This window comes from Perognathus longimembris, chromosome 1 (assembly GCF_023159225.1).
Source record: "Perognathus longimembris pacificus isolate PPM17 chromosome 1, ASM2315922v1, whole genome shotgun sequence".
Classification (NCBI taxonomy): domain Eukaryota; kingdom Metazoa; phylum Chordata; class Mammalia; order Rodentia; family Heteromyidae; genus Perognathus; species Perognathus longimembris.
In genome coordinates this window covers 66,188,318-66,207,663 of record NC_063161.1, presented here as the reverse complement: position 1 = coordinate 66,207,663, position 19,346 = coordinate 66,188,318, and the positions used below count along the sequence as shown (strand labels likewise).

The 19,346-nt window shown below is 46.2% G+C and overlaps 1 protein-coding gene across 2 annotated transcripts in view; it reads left to right on the top strand.

Moving 5' to 3' along the window:
- The first annotated feature begins 803 nt into the window (after positions 1-803).
- Tmtc1 (transmembrane O-mannosyltransferase targeting cadherins 1) overlaps positions 804-19,346 on the top strand; it is a 148,384-nt gene continuing 129,841 nt past the window's right edge. For both annotated transcript variants that reach the window (XM_048366913.1, XM_048366906.1), the window contains exons 1-2: positions 804-1,247; positions 16,100-16,277. In XM_048366913.1, coding sequence (XP_048222870.1) covers positions 934-1,247; positions 16,100-16,277 — 492 coding nt within the window. In that variant the 5' untranslated portion in view covers positions 804-933. The remainder of the gene's footprint in view (positions 1,248-16,099; positions 16,278-19,346) is intronic.

The window sequence follows — 19,346 nt, the reverse complement described above, 5'->3', positions numbered from 1 at the left end:
GAACATGCTACAAGAATGTGCAGAAAAATGGGGTGAAGAAAAGCCCCACTGGGCGCCTGTGATCCTTGCCACTCAGGAGGATGAGATCTGAGGATCCTACTTGAAAACCAGTCCAGACAGACAAATCCAAGACTCTTAACTCTAACCTGCAAAGCTCGGGTAGTAGAGCACCGTCATTAAGCAACAAAGCCAAGGGAGAGGAGTGGAGTTCAAGTCCCAGTACTGGTGAGGAACGGTGCAGCACCCAGGACCCTGCTCACACCCGGGCAGAAACCGCAAGGCTTTGGAGAAGTGGCTTTGGAAGCTGCGTTTGTGGAGCTGGGCCCCCGGAACGTGGCTCCCGCAGGAGGGGACGCCCCAGCCCGCTGGCCCGCCGTCCACTCCTGGGAAAGCCAACGGGTGGGAGAGGTCCAGGCCTCGCACCTGGTCATCCCGCTCAGGGAGGGGGGGGGGGGAGTGTCTCTAGGTGAACCCCGGCCCACTGCGGGAGGAGGTGGGTGGGGGGCGTGTGTCCTGGGTGGGACCCCACGTCCCCTCCGCCCAGCCTGGGCTGGGAAGGTGTCTCCAGATGAGCCCCGGCCCACTGCGGCAGGTGGGGGGCGTGCGTCCTGGGCGGGACCCCGCTTCCTCCCTGCCGCCGCCGGGTCGGGCCGCGGGCGGTTGCCGGTGGGGCGCGCGCGGCCCAGCCCCGTCGGGCCGGGGGCGGGGCGCCTGCGCGCGCCTGCGCGGTGCGGCGGCGGCGGCGATGGCGGGGAGGCGGGGGCGCCGCTGTTTATGTGCGGCGGGGCCGAGGCGGCGGCGCAGGCAGCGTGGTCCAGCGCTCTCTGCGCCGAGCCAGAGGCCGTCTGCGGACCGCCGCCGCGCGTAGCTCGGGCCCCGGTCGGGGACGATGCCAGACGGCCGGCCGAGGCCGGCGCAGCGGGCGAGTGCGCGATGGTGGCGAGCGCCGGAGCCCGGGGCGGCGGCGGGGACCGCGCGTCCTCCCGGCGAGCCGGCCGCGGGCTGGCGCCGAGTGCGGCCGGGGCCGGGGCCGCGGCGCTGCTGGCCGGGGCCGGCTGCCTGTGCCACGCCGGCTCCCTGCGCGGCGAGTTCGTGCACGATGACGTGTGGGCCATCGTGAACAACCCCGACGTGCGGCCCGGCGCCCCACTGCTCCGCGGCGTCTTCGCCAATGACTTCTGGGGCAAGGGCATGGCGGAGAACAGCAGCCACAAGTCCTACCGGCCGCTGTGCGTGCTCACCTTCAGGTGAGCCGCGCCCGCTGCTGCCTCGCGGCCCGGCGAGTCGGGGCGAGCTTCTCCGCGGCGGGCGCGCGTGGCAGTCCGGCGGGGGTGGCGCGGCGGGCAGGGTGGCGTCCCGGTTGGTCGTGGCTCAGCCGCTAGGGACCGGGCAGCTGGTGGGAGGGAGGTCGGAGGAGCCGCCCGGAGGGAAGGGACCTTCGCGCTCCCCATCCACGACCCCACGCCCTGGGCGCTCCTGGTTCTAGACTTGTTTTAGGTGCGAGGGGAGCCCATGGGGTCCCCGCGGGAAGACACCCCCCTCCCTGCAGCCCAGAGTCATGATTCAGCATCCTTGGGGGTGAATATGTGGAAAGGGAATGGAGAGCATGGCCCATTTTGGAGCGCTGAGTACTGCCTCATTTCGAGAGAGCCGGCACCATGGAAGAGAGAAAGCTGCCAGGAAGCCTTGCCTGCATCCCTAGTTGGACTCCATCCCTTAGCACCACAGCTCAGCATTACAGCATATTGTAACGCTCAGGACCAACAGACTCGTGAAGTAACGCTGGCTCTGTGCTGTTGATGTTTTAAGTCTTTTTCCAGGGGCATAAAGGACCCAGGTGATGGTCACTTGAGAGGGGTGGCAGTGGAAACGCCTGCGCTGGCCAGCAGGGTTTCCTAGACTGGTGGTTCTGATGACCTAGAGGGTCGTCTGACTTTTGACTTCATTCTTTCACTAAACGTACCATATTTTAAGGAAGGTTAGAAAAATGACACATTTGGCAATAACGAGAATAAATGTCCTTCTGGAAAAGTTGGACTCGTTTTCAACCGAAAGATAACCTTAACTGCTGAGCAACTTGATCAGTACTTTCAAGTTTCCAACTGTGTGTGTGTGTGTGTGTGTGTGTGTGTGTGTGTGTTAGCCCAGGCCCCTCAGGTTACTACAGTACTAGGGCTTGAATGCAGGGCCTTGTACTCTACTTGTGGCTTTTGGCTAGTTTATTGGAAATAGTAGTCTGGTGGATTTCCCTGCTGGCTTTTAATCGAGATCCTCAGATCTCAGCCTCCCATGTAGCTAGGATTACAGGATACAGCTAGGATTACAGGGTACGAGCTAATAGCTTATGGCCCAAGTGTTTCTTAAGATCTCTTTAGATGGATGGCATAAACACCAGTGTATCGTATTTTGTTTGTTCTTTGTGATGAATCTGGCTATGAAGCCCAGGCTGGCCTTGAACTTGGGATTCCTTGCTTTAGCCTCTTACTGCTGGAACTGCAGGTATACACCACAATGCCTGTGATTTTCACTTATTACAGGAGCCTTGCTGATTAATTTGGAGGTGTGGGAGTGCACAGTATGAGGTATGCTGGACTGAGGACAACTGTGGAGACTGCCCTGCTCCCTGCTCTGGGCACTTTACCATTAAAACAAACAAAAAAACAGAGCTAAATGTCTATGAATACTTGCTGGAGGATGAGAAGAATTTTGCAGACTTCCTGATGGAGATGCATGAGTAGAGGCAGCAGGCATTGAGAAAGGGAGAAGGGAAGGAGCCCAGGCCATTGATGAAGAGGAAAATTGGCAGGAGTTGGGCAGAGTAGGGGTAGGGGAGGAAAAGGAATGAAGAAACTTATTTTGTGGTGTTCATTGATTATTTAAAAAAAAAAAAAGCTCTTGCTGTCTGCGATTTAGATCTCCTATATTATCTTACTTGGAATGAAAGAGATGCTCTGCCTGTGTGTGTGCACATGCATATACTCACCAGTACGCACAAGCCAGTACTTGGGCTTGGATTCAGGGCTGTAGCACTGCCCCTTAGCTTTTTTGCTCAAGGCTGGTACTCTCACTTGGCCTGGAGCTCCACTTCCAGCTTTTTGCTGGTTACTTGGAGAGAAGAGTCTCAAAGACTTTCCTGTCCCAGTTGGCTTTGAACCATGGCCCTCAGATCTCAAGTCTCCTGAGTACTTAAAGTTAGAGGTGTAACCACTAGCGCCCAGCTGAAAGAGAATTTTTTGGAAGATTGAATTGCAAATCTAGAAAGCAACACAGCTCTAGATAGAAATGGGTAGGAAAGAGAAGAATTAAGTTTCTCCTCATAAAGAGCATTAGCTAGTCTATCTATGCACAGTTATTGATTGAAATAGCTTAAAAATAGTTTCTCTGCATTGCTACCTGAGGTGAAACATGCCTGGTACAGTAGCATAAAGCTGCAGTACACCCATGCCCCGTAGAGCTCTTGAGGAATGTGGACCAGCAGGCCAGAGAATCATGTTCATTAATTGGTCAACATAAACTAATTGATGGCTGAGTAACTTTATCCTAGAATATGTCTTTATGCTTTTAATTTTAGGTAGTTGACAAAAATATAGTTGAGAGGGCACTTTAAATTTAGTGCTGACCATTTTAAACTGTATCTTAAATTATGTTTGAGCAAAATCTGTGAGGCTTGAAACTCAGGTTTTAATTTTTTTTGAGACAACTGATATATTCCTGTAGACAATATTTTAGAGATCCCATTTACAACATATTCATTATGTCCCATTGGTAACATCTTGTAAAGTACAGAGAAATATGCCAACCAGAAAACTGACACTGATACAATCTCTGGCTTTTCCTTAGATTTGGTTGTTTGACATGTCCTCTTTCCATTTTGCTTGTTTTGGTAAGTGTATGTTTGGTTCTATGTGTAGTTTACTGAGGCTGCTGCTTCAGTGGAGATACACACAACAGTTTCATCCTGAGGATGGGTCATGCTCACAGCAGCATGAGCACCTAAGCTGTAACAACCACCTAATACAGAACCCTTATTCTCACCTCAGCCACCACCATTTCTCCATCTCTATAAGTTTGCCATTAGTTTAGAATTTTATTATATAATTTTGTCATTATTATACAAGTGATATCATGTGACATGCAGTTTATTGAGATTGGCCTTTTGTTTTTGCACTCAGTTTTTCTGGAGCTTCATGTGTGGATTGTTTGTGTACCATTGTGTAGATACACTACTGTTTGTTTAACCATCCATCCACCAAGCACATCTGGGTTTTCACCAGAGCTATTACAAATAACACTGCTAAAAATATTCATTTATAGGTTTGTACAAACAAATATTTATTTTCTGGGGAAGATTCCTGAATACAATGACTAGATCTACTGTGGTTACATGTTTAGTTCTTTATGAAATGGTGTGATTGCTTTCCATGTTCCTGCCAGAAGTATGAGTGAGTCAGTTTCTCACTTCCTAGACAGCCTTCAATGTTATATTTTTTATGTTGTTACTCTGACAATTGATAGTGATGCCTCACTACATCTAATTTTTATTTCCCCAGTGGCTGCTGATGTCAAACACCTTTTTCTATGCTTACTTGTCTTCTCTTTCTTCTTGGCAAGTGTGCCTTTGTGGTTTTTGTCCATTTTCTAAGTGTATGTGTGCACATGCGCATGCGTGCAGGTGTATGTGTGTGTGTGCTGGTGCTATGGCTTCACATTCTCACTTGGCTTTTGTGCTCAAGGTTGCCACTCTATCACCTGAGCCACAACTTCAACTTGTGGCTTTTTGGCTGGCTAATTGGAGGTGAGAGTTTCATGGACCTTTCTGTCTGGTTTTGACCCTCAGTAATCCTAAGTAGCTAGACAGGTTACAGACGGGAGCCACTGGCTTCATCTCTGATGCATTTCTGTTGCAGGTAAGTCTCATATCGTCTCTTCATGAGATCATGGCCAAGGGCTGGCAGGACTATTTTTAGACCCTAGTAGAGCAGAATCAAAACCTTTGTGAGAACTTAATCCACAGCAGTAATTGCTCTTTGGTTGCTCTCTGAATCTTTGGCCTGTATGGCTTGCTGGTAGCCCTGAAATCAGGAGGAATGCCTTCAGCCCTTATGTGGGTGAGGACCTGACACAGAACCAGAGTTTGTGAGGCCTGACACCCTCTCTTGAAAAATGGCCTTGATTGACTGGAAATGTACACGGCTTGTTAATATTCTCCTCCTCCTTTCCTCTTGGGAAATAGTTCTTATAGAATTATTAGCAGTCTTGTCCGTTTGATGAGTGAGGGCAGGTATGACTCAACAAGTAAGTACTGTTGTTAAAGCTGGAAAACTAAGATGGATTAAGGACCATACAAGTATGGTTCTCCTTTCATGTTTGGGCCATGAGGTTATAATTTGTTATGAAGTTGGTAGGTTCCCTCCCTCCCTCCCTCCCTCCCTTTCTTCTGTTTTTGTGGTGCTGGTACTCAGGCTTGAGGTCACTGGTCCTTACATTCTCTCTTGGCTTTTGCAGTCAATGCTTTTGTTCTACCATCTGAGCCATAACTCCATTTCTGGCTTTTTTTCTGGTTAATTGGAGATAAGAGTCTCAAAAACTTTTTTGTCTGGCTTTGCTCCTCGATCCTCCTATCTCAGCCTCCCGGGTAGGTAGAATTATAGGCATGAACACCAGCACCTGGCTGCTATAAAGTTTTTATTGATTGCTTCTTTTTCTTTTTGGTCCTGGCTTGAGCTCAGGGCCTGGGCACTGGTGCTGAGATTCTTTTTTCAAAGCTAGCATTCTACCACTTGAGCCACAGCACCACTCTGGCTTTTTTTTTTTTTTTTTTTGAGAAGTTTATTGGAGATAAGAGTCTCATGGACTTTCTTGGCTGGGCTAGCTTCAAACTGCTATCTTTAGATCTCAGCCTCCTGAGTAGCTAGGATTACAGGTGTAAGCCACAATCAACTAGCTTATTGATTGCTTCTCTTACTGCTATAAATCTTTAGAGTGAAGTGGGTAGTTTAAAATGTCAGAGCTAAAATAGAATATCTTATATATGTGGCTGTTAAGTGTATGTGGTGTGTGTGTGTGTGTGTGTCTGCGCTTGCCAGTCCTGGGGCTTGAACTCAGGGCCTGAGCACTGTCCCTGCATCTTTTTGTTCAAGGCTAGCACTCTACCACTTGAGTCACAGCGCCACTTCTGGCTTTTTCTGTGTATGTGGTGCTGAGAAATTGAACCCAGGGATTCATGTATGCGAGTCAAGCACTCTACCACTAGGCCATATTCCCAGCCCCCTTGTGTGTGTTTTTTAAAAAATGGTTGTTATAGGGCTGATGTAGTTGCATCTTGAACTAACCACCCAGAAAGCAAGCACCCGCCTCCACAGTGTAAACCTGAAAGAGACGATGAAATGCGCCTTCTGACTGTACTACTGTGAGAGTTCATTTTGAGACAGTTTTGTTCCTCACTGTTTTCTGTTGATCCTAAGGGGCAAGTGAAATCAGGCTAGGATATTTGACTAAGTTTTCTAGAATGTTCAGTGATGGAACTGACCAAGAAAAAAAGTGGACTAGAGACCATAGAAAAAATGCATTTGAAAATTATATATGAAGCTGAGGTTTATCCTAGAAACCCCTAGAAGCAGAGGTTGTGATTGTCATCTGGCAGAATGTGCGGGAGATGTAAGATAAGCTTAGACAATAATTTGTAGTGTAGGAGGATAAGAATGAGAGGACTCTATTTCTATATCCAGGGTTTCTGAATAGAGGCTCTGAATAGCGGCTTCAGAGCAGTCTGTTTTATTTTTCAATTAACAAATATCTTTTCTTTGGAACTCCATTCCTATTTTTTCCAGACTTTTAATATGTAGTCATTCTGTTTTTAAAAGAGAGAGGAGGGCTGGGTATGGCGGCTCACACCTGTAATCCCAGCACTTAGGAGGTTGATGCTGGAGAATCATGAACTATGTAGGCCAGCCTCCATAGCAATATCCCATCTCAGGAAAAAAAAAAAAAAAGGAAGTGGTCAAATAGAATGAAAATAAAATAGGGATACGGAATGCTTTTTCTATGGTGAGACGTGGCTTCTGCTCTCTCAAGTCCTATTTAATCTGAACACGGGCTGCTGCACTGCCTTCTGGTTGTCTCCACCCAGGCCTTTGTGGTCCTTGTTCTTTCACAAACCAGACCCGCTGCTGCCTAAGCCTTTGCTCAGGAATGCTCTTCTCCACTCACCTGCGTTTTGTCCCACACTATTCCGTCTCAAAACCCTTCCCTGGCCACTAAGTCTAAAGGAGCCATGCCTCCTGGTCTTTCTAAAATGCTGCTTTCCTTCTGTAGGCTCCTTGCTCTCTGTTATTTTTTGTTGTTGGTTTCAATGCCCTGTGCTGTAGCTCATATTCCACCAAGTGTATCTTTAGGACATTGCCTGGCTTCAAAACATGAGTCAAAAGTCACTGTTGAAAGAACGAGTATTCTGTTGTCAATTACAAGTGAATTTAAATATACATTAGTGCATAGATCATTTTTACCAATGCTCAACCTTTCAGGTAAATACTAAGGGGATGGAAAGCCTGCTCAGTTTCTTTCTTAGCTGGCCTCTTTTCTTCCTCTGTAAAGGGAAAGTGGAGGAGTTTCCCTGGATGTAGGCAGCAGAGCCTGCTTACTGGAGGGTAAGGCAGCTTTGGCTCTGAAAGGGATGGTGGCTGTTTTCTGCTGTAATCTGTGGGGACAGGGTTTTCAGCTGTTTTGGATCCTTCTCTTGAGTGGCACTGGAACTCCTGGGCTTCCAGTGGAGGGAGGGGTGCCCACTGCAGTTCAGGGCTCGCAGCAATGCTGGACCGCAGAGAAAGTTCCCAGGATGATGCGAGTTTCTCCCCACAGCTGCTCCTAGGAGCTAAAATGATCTGTGAGGGTCCTGCTTTCTAAGGAATGGCCTTTCTCACTTTCATTCTTACTTTTTTTCTCTTTTAGCCAGTAAGCTAGACATGGAACATCATTTTGCATTAAATGACATATAAAGACTTCACACTACTTTGTCAGAGGACCTAGCCTGACTGTGGCTTCCTCTCTCTAATGTTGTCTAGAACTTGTTTTTATTTTTATTTATTTTTTAGTACTGAGTTTGATCTCAGGGTTTTCCTTGCGAAAGGCAGCTGTGACTGACTACCCCTGGCTCATTTTTATCTGATTACTTTGAGATAGTGTCTTGCTTTATGCCAATACTCCTCCATCCTCCTATTTATACCTCCTTTAGCAGTTGGGATGACAGGCATATATCACCATACCCAGCTTTTTTCTGCTGAGATGAAGTCTCACAAAATTTTTTCTCCAGGCTTGCCTGGAACTATGGACTTCCTGATCTCAGCCTCATGCTTAGTTAGAATAGCATTGCACCCACATATTTATTAGTTGAGCATGGGGCCTTTAAATATTTTGCCCAAGCTGGCTTCTAACTGAGATCGCCCTCCCAAATAGCTAGACTTACAGGCATGAATCACTGGCACCTTGAGATTTTTTTTTCTTTTTTGCCAGTCCTGGGGCTTGAACTCAGGGCCTGAGCACTGTCCCTGGCTTCTTTTTGCTCAAGGCTAGCACTCTGCCACTTGAGCCACAGCGCCACTTCTGGCCATTTTCTGTATATGTGGTGCTGGGGAATTGAACCCAGGGCCTCATGTATACGAGGCAAGCACTCTTGCCACTAGGCCATATCCCCAGCCCTTGAGATTTTTTTTGGTCTTTGTCTTGGATGTCTGGGAAGGAGCTCTAAACCCTTGGAATGCCCCAGTGATAGGAGTTCTCCATTGTGCCCTGCAGACTCTTGGATCCAGCATAGCTGAGTTATGCTGAGAAGGAGGTGCCTCCAGGCAGGTCCCTGGTGGCTTCAGGATGAAGGTTGGCCATGTTGCAAAAACCCGTCTTAGGATCTGAGAGTTGTGGCACGGAGTCATGTGATGTTTGCTCTGGGGATTTTTGAGTTCAATCCAGTGGCTATGTGTTAATCCATCATGCCTGGAGCCCAGAGTTCCCCGAACCTCCCTGGTAGGCAGGCCTGTACTGATGGTCTGCTCACAGCGTGTTGGTATTTTGGGCCCTCTCAGACCTTGTGCCAGGTACTCATCCTTTTGAGATGTGTCCTTTGTGACCAAACTAATGACAAGTATGGTGAGTTCCTTAATCCTGTGAGTCACTCTAGTGAGTCTGGGAACCTGAGCATGTGGGAAGCCTTAGCTTTGTTGTTGTTGGTACCAGTGTTGGGGCTGGGACTGAGGGCCTGGGTTCTGTCTCTTGGCGTTTTCACTTGAGGCTGGCACTCTGCCACCATATCTTTACTAATTGGGGATAAGAGTCTTTTCTTTCTGGGACTGGTTTTGATCTGCAGATCCTCTGGTCTCTGCCTTCTGAGGTGCTAAGATGATGTGAGTCACTGGTGCTGGCTGAATCTCAGTAGTCAGTTGGTCAGAAAACAGGATACCGGGGCCCTCTGAATTTGGGATTGATAATTTAAAGTCTTGCCACTAGGCCATATCCACAGCCCGATATTTAAAGTTTTGTGGTGACTTTGCCCTCAATGTGTGACAGGGCCATCAACTTTTGATAGTGTCAGAGTTGAATTACATCCAGGTTTTCTGCCAAACACATACTTTTTGTTGTTGTTGTTGTTGTTGGTCATGGGGCTTGAACTCAGGGCCCTGGGCACTGTCCCTGAGCTCTTTTGCTCAAGGCTAGCACTCTACCATTTTGAGCCATAGCACCACTTCTGGTTTTTGAGTGGTTAATTGGAGATAAGAGTCTCATGGACTTTCCTGCCCAGGCTGGCTTGGAACTGTGATCCTCAGATCTCAGTCTCCTGAGTAGCTAGGATTAGGATTACAGGCATAAGCCACCAGCACTCGACAAACATATACTTAAAAAAAATTTACTGGAAAATGATGCCTTGGTTCTAACTATACCTAAGGTCTTTGAGTCTGATTGACTGTTGTGGTTATTTGCTAATTCTCTTTTTTAAGGATTTACTCCTGGAACTTACAGCTTTATTTACTTGTCCTATCCACAGTTTTCTCCCTTTGTTATTGTTTGTTTGTTTTTGGTGCCAGTCCTGGGACTTGAGCTGGGTGCTGTCACTGAATTTTTATTTATTTATTTATTTATTTATTTATTTATTTATTTATTTGGCCAGTCCTGGGCCTTGGACTCAGGGCCTGAGCACTGTCCCTGGCTTCTTCCCGCTCAAGGCTAGCACTCTGCCACTTGAGCCACAGCGCCGCTTCTGGCCGTTTTCTGTATATGTGGTGCTGGGGAATCGAACCTAGGGCCTCGTGTATCCGAGGCAGGCACTCTTGCCACTAGGCTATATCCCCAGCCCTATTTATTTATTTTTGCTCAAGGCTAGTACCCCACCACTTGAGCCAAGTTCCATTTCCCTCTGTCTCTCTGTCTCTTTCTGTCTCTCTCTCTCTCTCTCTCTCTCTCTCTCTCTCTCTCTCTGTAATTAATTGCGAGAAGAGTCTCACAGACTTTCCTGTCTGAGCTGGCTTCAAACAGTGATCCACAGATCTCAGCCTCCTAAGTAGCTAGGATGACAAGCTTGAGAGACCTGTGTCCAGCTTTCTCTCTTTCTTTTGTGCGGTCATTTCTCAGAGTGCTAAGGAGACAAGGATGATAATCTGTGCCCTGGTGCAGGAACAGCTTCCTAATAGCCAGGAGACATTGTGGTTAGCTGAGCTCAAAGCCCACTGAAGATTGCTTTTGTTTGGAGTGCTGGGTTCCCCTCTGCCCTGCTGATTGCATTGGTGCCCGCGAGTTCCATCATTTGGTTCTTTGGATACATTAAGTGATGATGATTTGCTGATTTATTTCTAGTACTGGAGGGAATGCAGAAGAGGAGCCTCCAAGACGATTGAGGGCCAAAGGGATTTGCCTGAGAGGAAAAATGAGCAGAACCAGATGTCGTTGTTTGTTGGTTGAATAATCTAAGACAACTATGGAAGCTGCTCAGGAGCACTGGAGAGCTGTAGTGAGAGCAAGAGGGAAGGGAAGACAGATGAACACAACAGAAGGGGGGGGAGGGCTCTGTAAGCTGGCAGGCAGGCAAGCAATGGGGAAACCATAACTTACCATGTACGCCAGGAACAGATGGTGAAGGGGCACACCCCACTTTTCTTTTTCCTTGGCTAGGTTCTTATTGGAAAAGAATGTGTGTTGTGTTACTGCTGGAAAAAAAATCTGACTTTTCCTGCTAGTTCATACAGCCTTCTCTTTTGCCTTGAAACCATGTCTCATGGCTCTGAGAATAATTTACCTTCCATTACTTGGTTGCTTGGGGGAAGATTTCCTGCCCTGCAATAGATTCAGTTGCTGTAGCTTGCAAACAGGTGACCAAGAAGCCTGGGAGGGAGCCACTGGGAGTCACTGGAGGCTGAAATGGCACAATTTCATCTCCCTGGTATAACATGGAAAAGGCATTCTGCGGTTCCACTGTTCCATACTTACTGCCTCCACACACTTCTCATCTTCCTGTTGCATTCTGGGAAAGGCTGAGTGGTTGTCCTTCCCTTTCCTGAGCTGTAGAGAGTTGCATTATTGAGGGAGCACCCCAGCTTGAGTAGTTCTCTGGTGACTCCTTCCCAGTGGGCTGATGTGAGGGAGGATGCTGCATCTGAGGTGGATTCTCTGACTTCAGTTGGAGGAATGGCATCTTAGAGGACTGGAAGACAGTGGTAGAGCTTTAGCTGCCCAAGACAAGGTGGGTGCATTTCCCGTGGTGGCCAGCAGGGGTGCATTATGGGGTAGTGGGTGGTTGATCTCCTTGTCCCTAGGAATGAACTAGATGCACAGCCCTGTTGGTTGATCTGTAGGTGGGGAAAAAAGCTCATGGCCAGGAACAGATTGAGTCATCACAATGAAAATCCCTTCCCACTTCCCAGACCAGCACCAGTTGAAGGAAGTAAAGCACTTTGGAGTGGAGTGGAGGACTACGAATGACTAAAAAGAAAAAAATATCTCCAGCTATATAATATAGCGTGTGTGTGTGTGTGTGTGTGTGTGTGTGTGCGTGTGCACATGCACGTGGTTGCATGTGCTTGCACGTGCACGCTGTTCCTGGGGCTTGAACTCAGGCCTTAGGTACCGTCCTTGGGCTTTTTTGCTCGAGGCTAGTGTTCTACACCTGAGCCACAGCTCCACTTCCAGCATTTTGCTGGGTAAGTGGAGATAAGAGTCTTACAGACTTTCCTGCCTGGGCTGTCTTTGAATCTTGATCCTCAGATCTCAGCCTCCTGAATAGCTAGGCCTACAGGTGCCTGGCTCTAAACAGCTATTTTCAAGGAAGAAAATGAAAAGAGAATAATGGAATTTATCTTCAGCTCCTGCTGTGAGAGAGAGGAGGCAGGGAGCCAAGGATCCTTCCTGTTGTATGCAACTTTTCCTGGGCAGGGAGATGGCCGTGTGGGAGAACAGCTGACTGATTTGCAGAGAGCTCCTGACTTTACCTTTCTGGCCAATCTTATGAGGTGGAAGAATGTCAGAGAGAAAAGAGGTGATCTGTGTTCATATTTGCCAAATCCTGGAAGTTTTTTCAGGCACTTAGACATGGCCTATTAAGAGTATGGGGGGGGGGGAATGATAATTTCCTACTGCTTGTCTTTTAAGTGATAAATGAAGGTGAAATGAAATAAAATGAAATATTAAAGTTGAAAGGGAAATATGTCTTACAGTATCCAACATAATGCATATCAGCTGTTTATTCAGTAAAGTTTCATTTAGAATCTTCTGGGTGCTAAGTGAGATGAATATAACAGTGGAAAGAAATGAGCTTCTAATCTATAGAAAAGGGATGGTAACGTGTGTGTTTGTGTGTGTGTATGTGTGTGTCTGTGTGTGTGTGATCCTGATAGATAGTGCTGGTCTTGAGGCTTAAACTCAGGGCCTAGGTGCTGTCCCTGAGTGGCACTGACCCTGGCTTCTTTTTGCTCAAGGCCAGCACTCTTCTGGCTTTTTTCTATATATATTCGGTACTGAGGAATCAAACACAGGGCTTCATGTATGAGAGGCAAGCAACTCTAATGCTAGGCCATACTCCCAGCTCTGTTTTGTTTTGTTTTGTTTTTTAATAATATTATCCTCAAGGCTAGTACTCTACCACTTAAGCCACAGTTCTACTCTGGTTTTTTGGTGCTTAATTGGAGATCAGAGTCTCACAGACTTTCCTGCCTGGGCTGGCTTCAAGCCATGATCTTCAGTCTTCTTTGTAGTTAGGATTACAGACATGAGCCACCTGTGCCATGTTCTGAGTATATTTTTAATCTGAATTGCAAGTATTTGGTTCTCTTTTATATCCCCATGATGGTCAGCATTCTTAATACTATTCTATTTAATTCTGTTAAAATGAGAAATCTCAGCCATTTAAAGTCTGACTGCCAGGTAGGCTGCTAACACATTTCACTTTTCAGCTGGAGTACTTTGTAATCTTGTAATCTTTGGTTTCATTTGAGCGTTGGATGAAAGTATTGGACAGGGCAGAGATAATAACGGAGTGCTGTAACGTGCATTGGAACTCTTACTCTGAGAAGACATTGATTCATTCCTCACCCCTGTGCTCCTAGACTGGCATGTGTGGGGGCAGATTGCAAGATATTTTGATAAATGCCTTTGTTAAAGTAAAGATGGGATACATTGATCACATCCCCTGTCCTATTAAATCAGAAGATTAATCAGTTAACCATTGGCTCCCAGAGTTAGAGCTATTTCTCTCTATTCTCATACATACAAATCTATTGTAACATTTTGTCAGAACTTGCCTTTAGTTTGGAGAATTCACTTTTCATCTTTTTAGATATTTTTAGACTCTGCCACTTTTATAATCAACATTGATATGCATTACGTGTGTGTGTGAATGTGTGTGAATGTGTGCGTGATACAGGGGCTAGAAGCCAGGATCTTGTCCATGCTAGGAAAGCAGTCTTCCACTTGAGCCACACTCAAACTTTTTGTCTCTTTCTTTTTTAGTCCTGGGGCTTGAACTCAGGAAGGACCTGGGTGATGTTCCTGAGCTATTTTGCATCCACTTGAGCCACAGCTCCATTTCTGGCTTTTTGGTAGGTAATTGGAGATAAGAATCTCATAGACTTTCCTGCCTAGACTGGCTTTGAACTATGATTCTCTGATCTTAGCCTCCTGAGTAGCTAGGATTACAGGCATGAGCTGTCAACAGCCCAGGATCTGTTTTGTCTTTGAGACAGAGTTTCACTAACCCTGTCGGGGCTGGCCTTGAACTCAGGATCCTTTTGTTTCTATCTCTGGAGTAGCTAGTATCGCAAGTATATGTCACCACACCCAGTATAGCATGCAGTGTGTGTGTGTGTGTGTGTGTGTGTGAGAGAGAGAGAGAGAGAGAGAGAGAGAGAGAGAGAGAGAGAGAGAGAGAGAGAAACACCTTTTAATACTTGTTCATTATTTCTTACTGGTGGATTCCTAGAAGTGGAATTTTCTCTTGGCTTTAAGGCACGTGCTTTCTAAAGCTTGTCATGCATGTTGGCTCTTGGGAGACCTTCCATTTAGACACTTGCTAACTGTGTGTGAGAGATGGCTTCTCACTTATTATTGTCCATGAGAGTGAATTGCAAATGAATGGCGTAGCTGGTCTAGAAGGCTCAGCCTGACCCTGTGGAAAGCTGTGTTGTCAACCTTGGACATGGATAGACCCTTAGGGCATTGTACCCAAGGAGGATGGCACCCAAGGCTTGCCCTTCTTGTAGCTTCCTGACTCTTTGTGGGTCCTCCTATACTGTAATGTAGTTCAGTTCTTCACTAGGAGAGACCGTGGTCTCTGGTTCTCTGCCTAGTCCTCTTCCTTGTGTGGATTATTAAGGACACTTCTGGGATGAGCCTGGCAGCTGTGCCTTGGGGTTGCCTCCCACACAGTTCATTTTGCTGGGCCTAGTTTTGTACAGTAACTGCCTCGGAGAGAGTGAAAGCAGAGTTAGTAGCGACTATGACATTTGGAGTCATGTGCCAAGGAAAAGCTTGAGATGTTGAAACTTAGAGCTGTGAATGAGTTAAGGATTTAGAAATTCATTTTGGAACTTGCCATTTATATTTGTGAGTAGTGTGTGTATGTGCTGATATTAGAGGTTGAACTCAGGCCTGTGTGTTGTCTCTTAGCTTTTGTATTTAAGGCTGGTGTTCTACCACTTGAGCCACACCTCTGTTTCCAGCTTTTTGATGGTTAATTGGAGATGAGTCTCATGGATTTTCCTGCCCTGCCTGGCTTCAAACCTCAACCCTCAAATCTCAGTCTTTTGAATAACTAGGATTACAGGCATTGAGCTAACTGGAGCCTGGCATGGTTTGTGGGTATTTTGGCAAAGCCCAATGGTTTCTGTAAAAGAAGATGATCAAGGGCAGGAGAACAAAGACTGAGTGGTATTGTTTTGGTAAGAGGGGTTGGAAGCTAGACAGCTACAAACAACACCATTTAGAATGTGCTTCCCAAAGAATTATGCTTTGTATCTGGGTGTTGATTTCTGTAACAGACTCAGTTGGGGATATTACATCTTTTAGCTGTGTTTGATCTGCATTTCTTTTTCATGAACAATTACTACTACTAATAGTAATAATTATTATTTTGGGCTTGTAATAGGACTTGAACTCAGGAGCTCAAACTTTTGCTGTTTTATTTTTCTTTCTTTATTTCCCCCCATTCGAGGCTGGTGCTTTACCACTTGAGCTACATTTTTTTCCTATTTAATTGGAGTTAAGAGTCTTATTGCCTTTCCCGCTTGAGCTGGCTTTGAACCAAATCCTCAGATCTCAGCCTCCTGAGGAATTAGGATTATATATGAGCTACTAGTACTTGGCTTATATTATTATCATCATCATTATTATTAATTAATTTTTTTTGTCAGTTGTAGGGCTTGAACTCAGGGCCTGGGTGCTGTCCCTGAGCTCTTCAGCTCAAGGCTAGTGCTCTACCACGAAAGCACTACTTTCGGTTTTCTGGTGGTTCATCGGAGATAAGAGTCTCATGGCCTTTTTGGCCTGGGCTGGCTTTGAATGCTGTCCTGTTGCTTAGGTTGTATGTTTGCTAAGATAGGTGTTTCTGTGTTTTGTTTTTCCTTTCGCCCAGGCTGAATGTATTTTTGACTGGCATGGACCCTTTCTACTTCCACGCGACGAACGTGGTGTTACACTGCCTTGTGACTCTGGTGCTGATGCACACCTGTGAGAAGATGGTCTTCGGGAAGCGTGGTCTTGCTTTCCTCACGGCGCTGCTCTTCGCAGTGCATCCTGTCCACACAGAGGCGGTGAGTGGCTCACAGCAACTGGAAGCTGCCTTTGTTCAGATTGGCCAGACTCCGCTTTTCCCCTGCACACTGAGCCCGAAACTCTGCTCCAGTGTTTATGTACAAATCTTTCTGCCTGTCACCTTGCTTTTTTTTATTTATTTTGTGTGGGCCAGTCCTGGGCCTTAACTCAGGGACCGGGCTCTCACCCTGTTTCTTTTACTCAAGGCTATCACTCTACCACTTGAGCCACATTCCACTTATGGCTGTTTTTTACTAGCTTGTTAGAGGTATGAAGTCGCCTGCCGTGACTGGCTTTGAACAGTGATCCTCAGATCTCGGCTTCCTGAGTAGCTGGGATTACAGGTGTGAGCCACGGGTGCCTGGCTGTTCCATAACTCTCACTGAGACCTTTTTTTCCTTTGTTTTCACTCTCTCTCTCCCTTTTAATTTGCTGTATTTCTGCAAAACTGTTTAAGTTAATGGCTCCTTGGACAGGTACCTCTAATGATGGATGTGTCTAAATTCTTAGGAGCAAATTAAGGAGGAGCTGGTTGATTTGACAGTTGGTGGATCATAAAACTTACATGAGATAATAGATAATTGTGAGATTATTGCTGATGGTCTTGGAGTTCAGAGAATTAAATTATTGGCCTAGTACAGAGACTTCTCTTCATGTGAACCAGGGTATGAAGACTAGAAATGACTTCGCTTCCTAGTCATTCCTCATGATGACTTCTAAGGACACCTGCAGGGGTCACCTGCAATGATCCTGAGTGCTGTCATGTGATTCTACAACATATAAGACTCAGCTACCCCTGACTGAATGTGTTCAAATGAAATCAGTTACCTTCTATATTAAATTTTTATGTTTATTAATCACTTATTACTTTTATTATGATGTACTAATCCAAGTAATATTTCCAATTAATAAGAATAGTACTTGGAATAGGGAATTGAGGGTCACAGGAAATTTAAGAAACAGTTAGGAACCATGTATAAAGCTCAGCCTTGGGAACTTGTCTATCATCCTCAGACATACAGACACACATGTGGACACACATTATTTACTGCAAGAAGAAAGATGATGAACATGTTTTGTAGGACACTAGTGGCTCCCACCTGTAATCCTAGCTTCTTAGGAGGCTGAGATCTGAGAATTGCAGTTGGAAGCTAGCTCATGCAGGGAAGTCTGTGAGACTCTTATCTCTAGTTAACCACAACAAGCCAGAAATAAAGCTGAGGCTCAAGTGGTAGAGCACTAGTCTTGAGCACAAAAACCCAGACCCACAGTTCAAGCCCTAGGACAGGTAAACAAAACAAACACATTTCAACATAACTATGTAATACATTAAGAACAAATGCCAAGGGGGATACACAGTGGAAGTGGGAGTTCAAAGAGATAGGAGGATATAATGTTTTATATAGTAAATTATCCAAGAAGCCACATGTTGAAGGATGGAATTTTGGAATTTTAATAGAGCATTAGCAGTCTGCAGGCAGCCAGTTGTTACAAAGGTCTGCAGCCCACACATACACTTAACACTATCAGGAAACAGGCCAGAGAGGGAAGAAAAAACAAAAACCATACCAAAACCAATTCAGCTCCAATGGAGAGCTAACTTGGGATACCATGGGGAAGAGAGATGAGCCAGGAGACAGGACACAGGACACAAACATGGAGACATATGGCATGGTGTAATGGTACCTGAGCTGGCCTGACCCTAAATAGGGTCGGGTCAGGGGGCAGGGTCACAGGAAGCTTCCAGTCCCAAGCAGTTAACTGACAGTTTCAGTAACCTAGAGGCCATGTGCCCACCCCTGTCTTTTGGGATTTAGGAACACCCATCACCTGGGGATGGGATTTCCCTTCCAGGCACATCCATCAAGACAAGATGCCAGATAGTACAACGTGCCATGTGGCCAATGATGGTGTTGGCCAGGTCTGACCTCCATATTACAAATGTTGGCCGTGTGTGTGTGTGTGTGTGTGTGTGTGTGTGTGTGTGTGTGTGTGTATTGGGGCTTGAACTCAGGGCCTGTTGCTCTTCCATGGCTTTTTAGCTGAGGAATGGTGCTCAACCACTTTAGTCATACCTCCACTTCTGGGTTTTGCTTGTTAATTAAAGATAAGAGTCTCCAGAATTTGCTGCCTAGGATGGCTTAGAACCTTCATCCTCAGATTTCAGCTTCCTGAGTAGCTTGGATTGAAGTAGGGAGTTCAGGTTTGGCCAGCGCCATCTTGGCCACATGATGAATGGTGGGGTCTGGCATCTTGTCTTCATGGTGGAGGAAGGGAAGTCCCACTCCCAGGTGATAGGCATGCCTGAATCCCTGGAGAGAGGGCTGGACACTTGGCCTATGGGTTACTGAACCTGTCAGTCCAGTGTCTGGGACTGGGAGCTTCCTATAACCCTGTCCCCTGACGTGAGTCTATTTAGGCGCAGAACACCCTAAGCACCTTTACACCATGCCTCATGTCTCCCTGTTTGTGTCCTGTCTCCTGGCTGTTCTCTGGTTACCATGGAGTCCCAGTTCAGCTCTCCATTGGAGCTGAATTGGTTTGTTGGTATTGTTTTTGTTCTTTCTTTCCACTCTGGCCTGTTTCCTAACAGTGTTAAGTATATTTGCAGGCTTCAGGCCTTTGTAACAATTTTGGCTGCCTGCACACTGCTAGTGCTTCAATAAAAACTTCAAGATTCGACCTCTCAAAATGTGGCTTCTCCATTTTCTCACCTTATAAAAGGATTATGGGCATGAATCACCTGTGCCCAGCCAGTGTTGGCCAGTGAAAGATGATCTTGCCTGTCAAATGGAAGATGAGGAACGTGGAGTTGCTATGGTATTTGGGTTTTTGCTAGGTACATTTAGAACAGTAACATGATGGGTTTATTTTCAAGTGCCAGCATTTACAATTTAAGGGCAGTTACTTGTTTTCAATTATTTGAAAGTACAGTGACAAATTTTGGATATGGGTTTAAGTAGATAAGTGAGATCCCTAAGTTTCTAATGTTCTTTGTAGACATAACATGAAGGAAGATAGACACACTGCCATTTTTGACCATACTGATCAGACATGTGGCCCTAGAC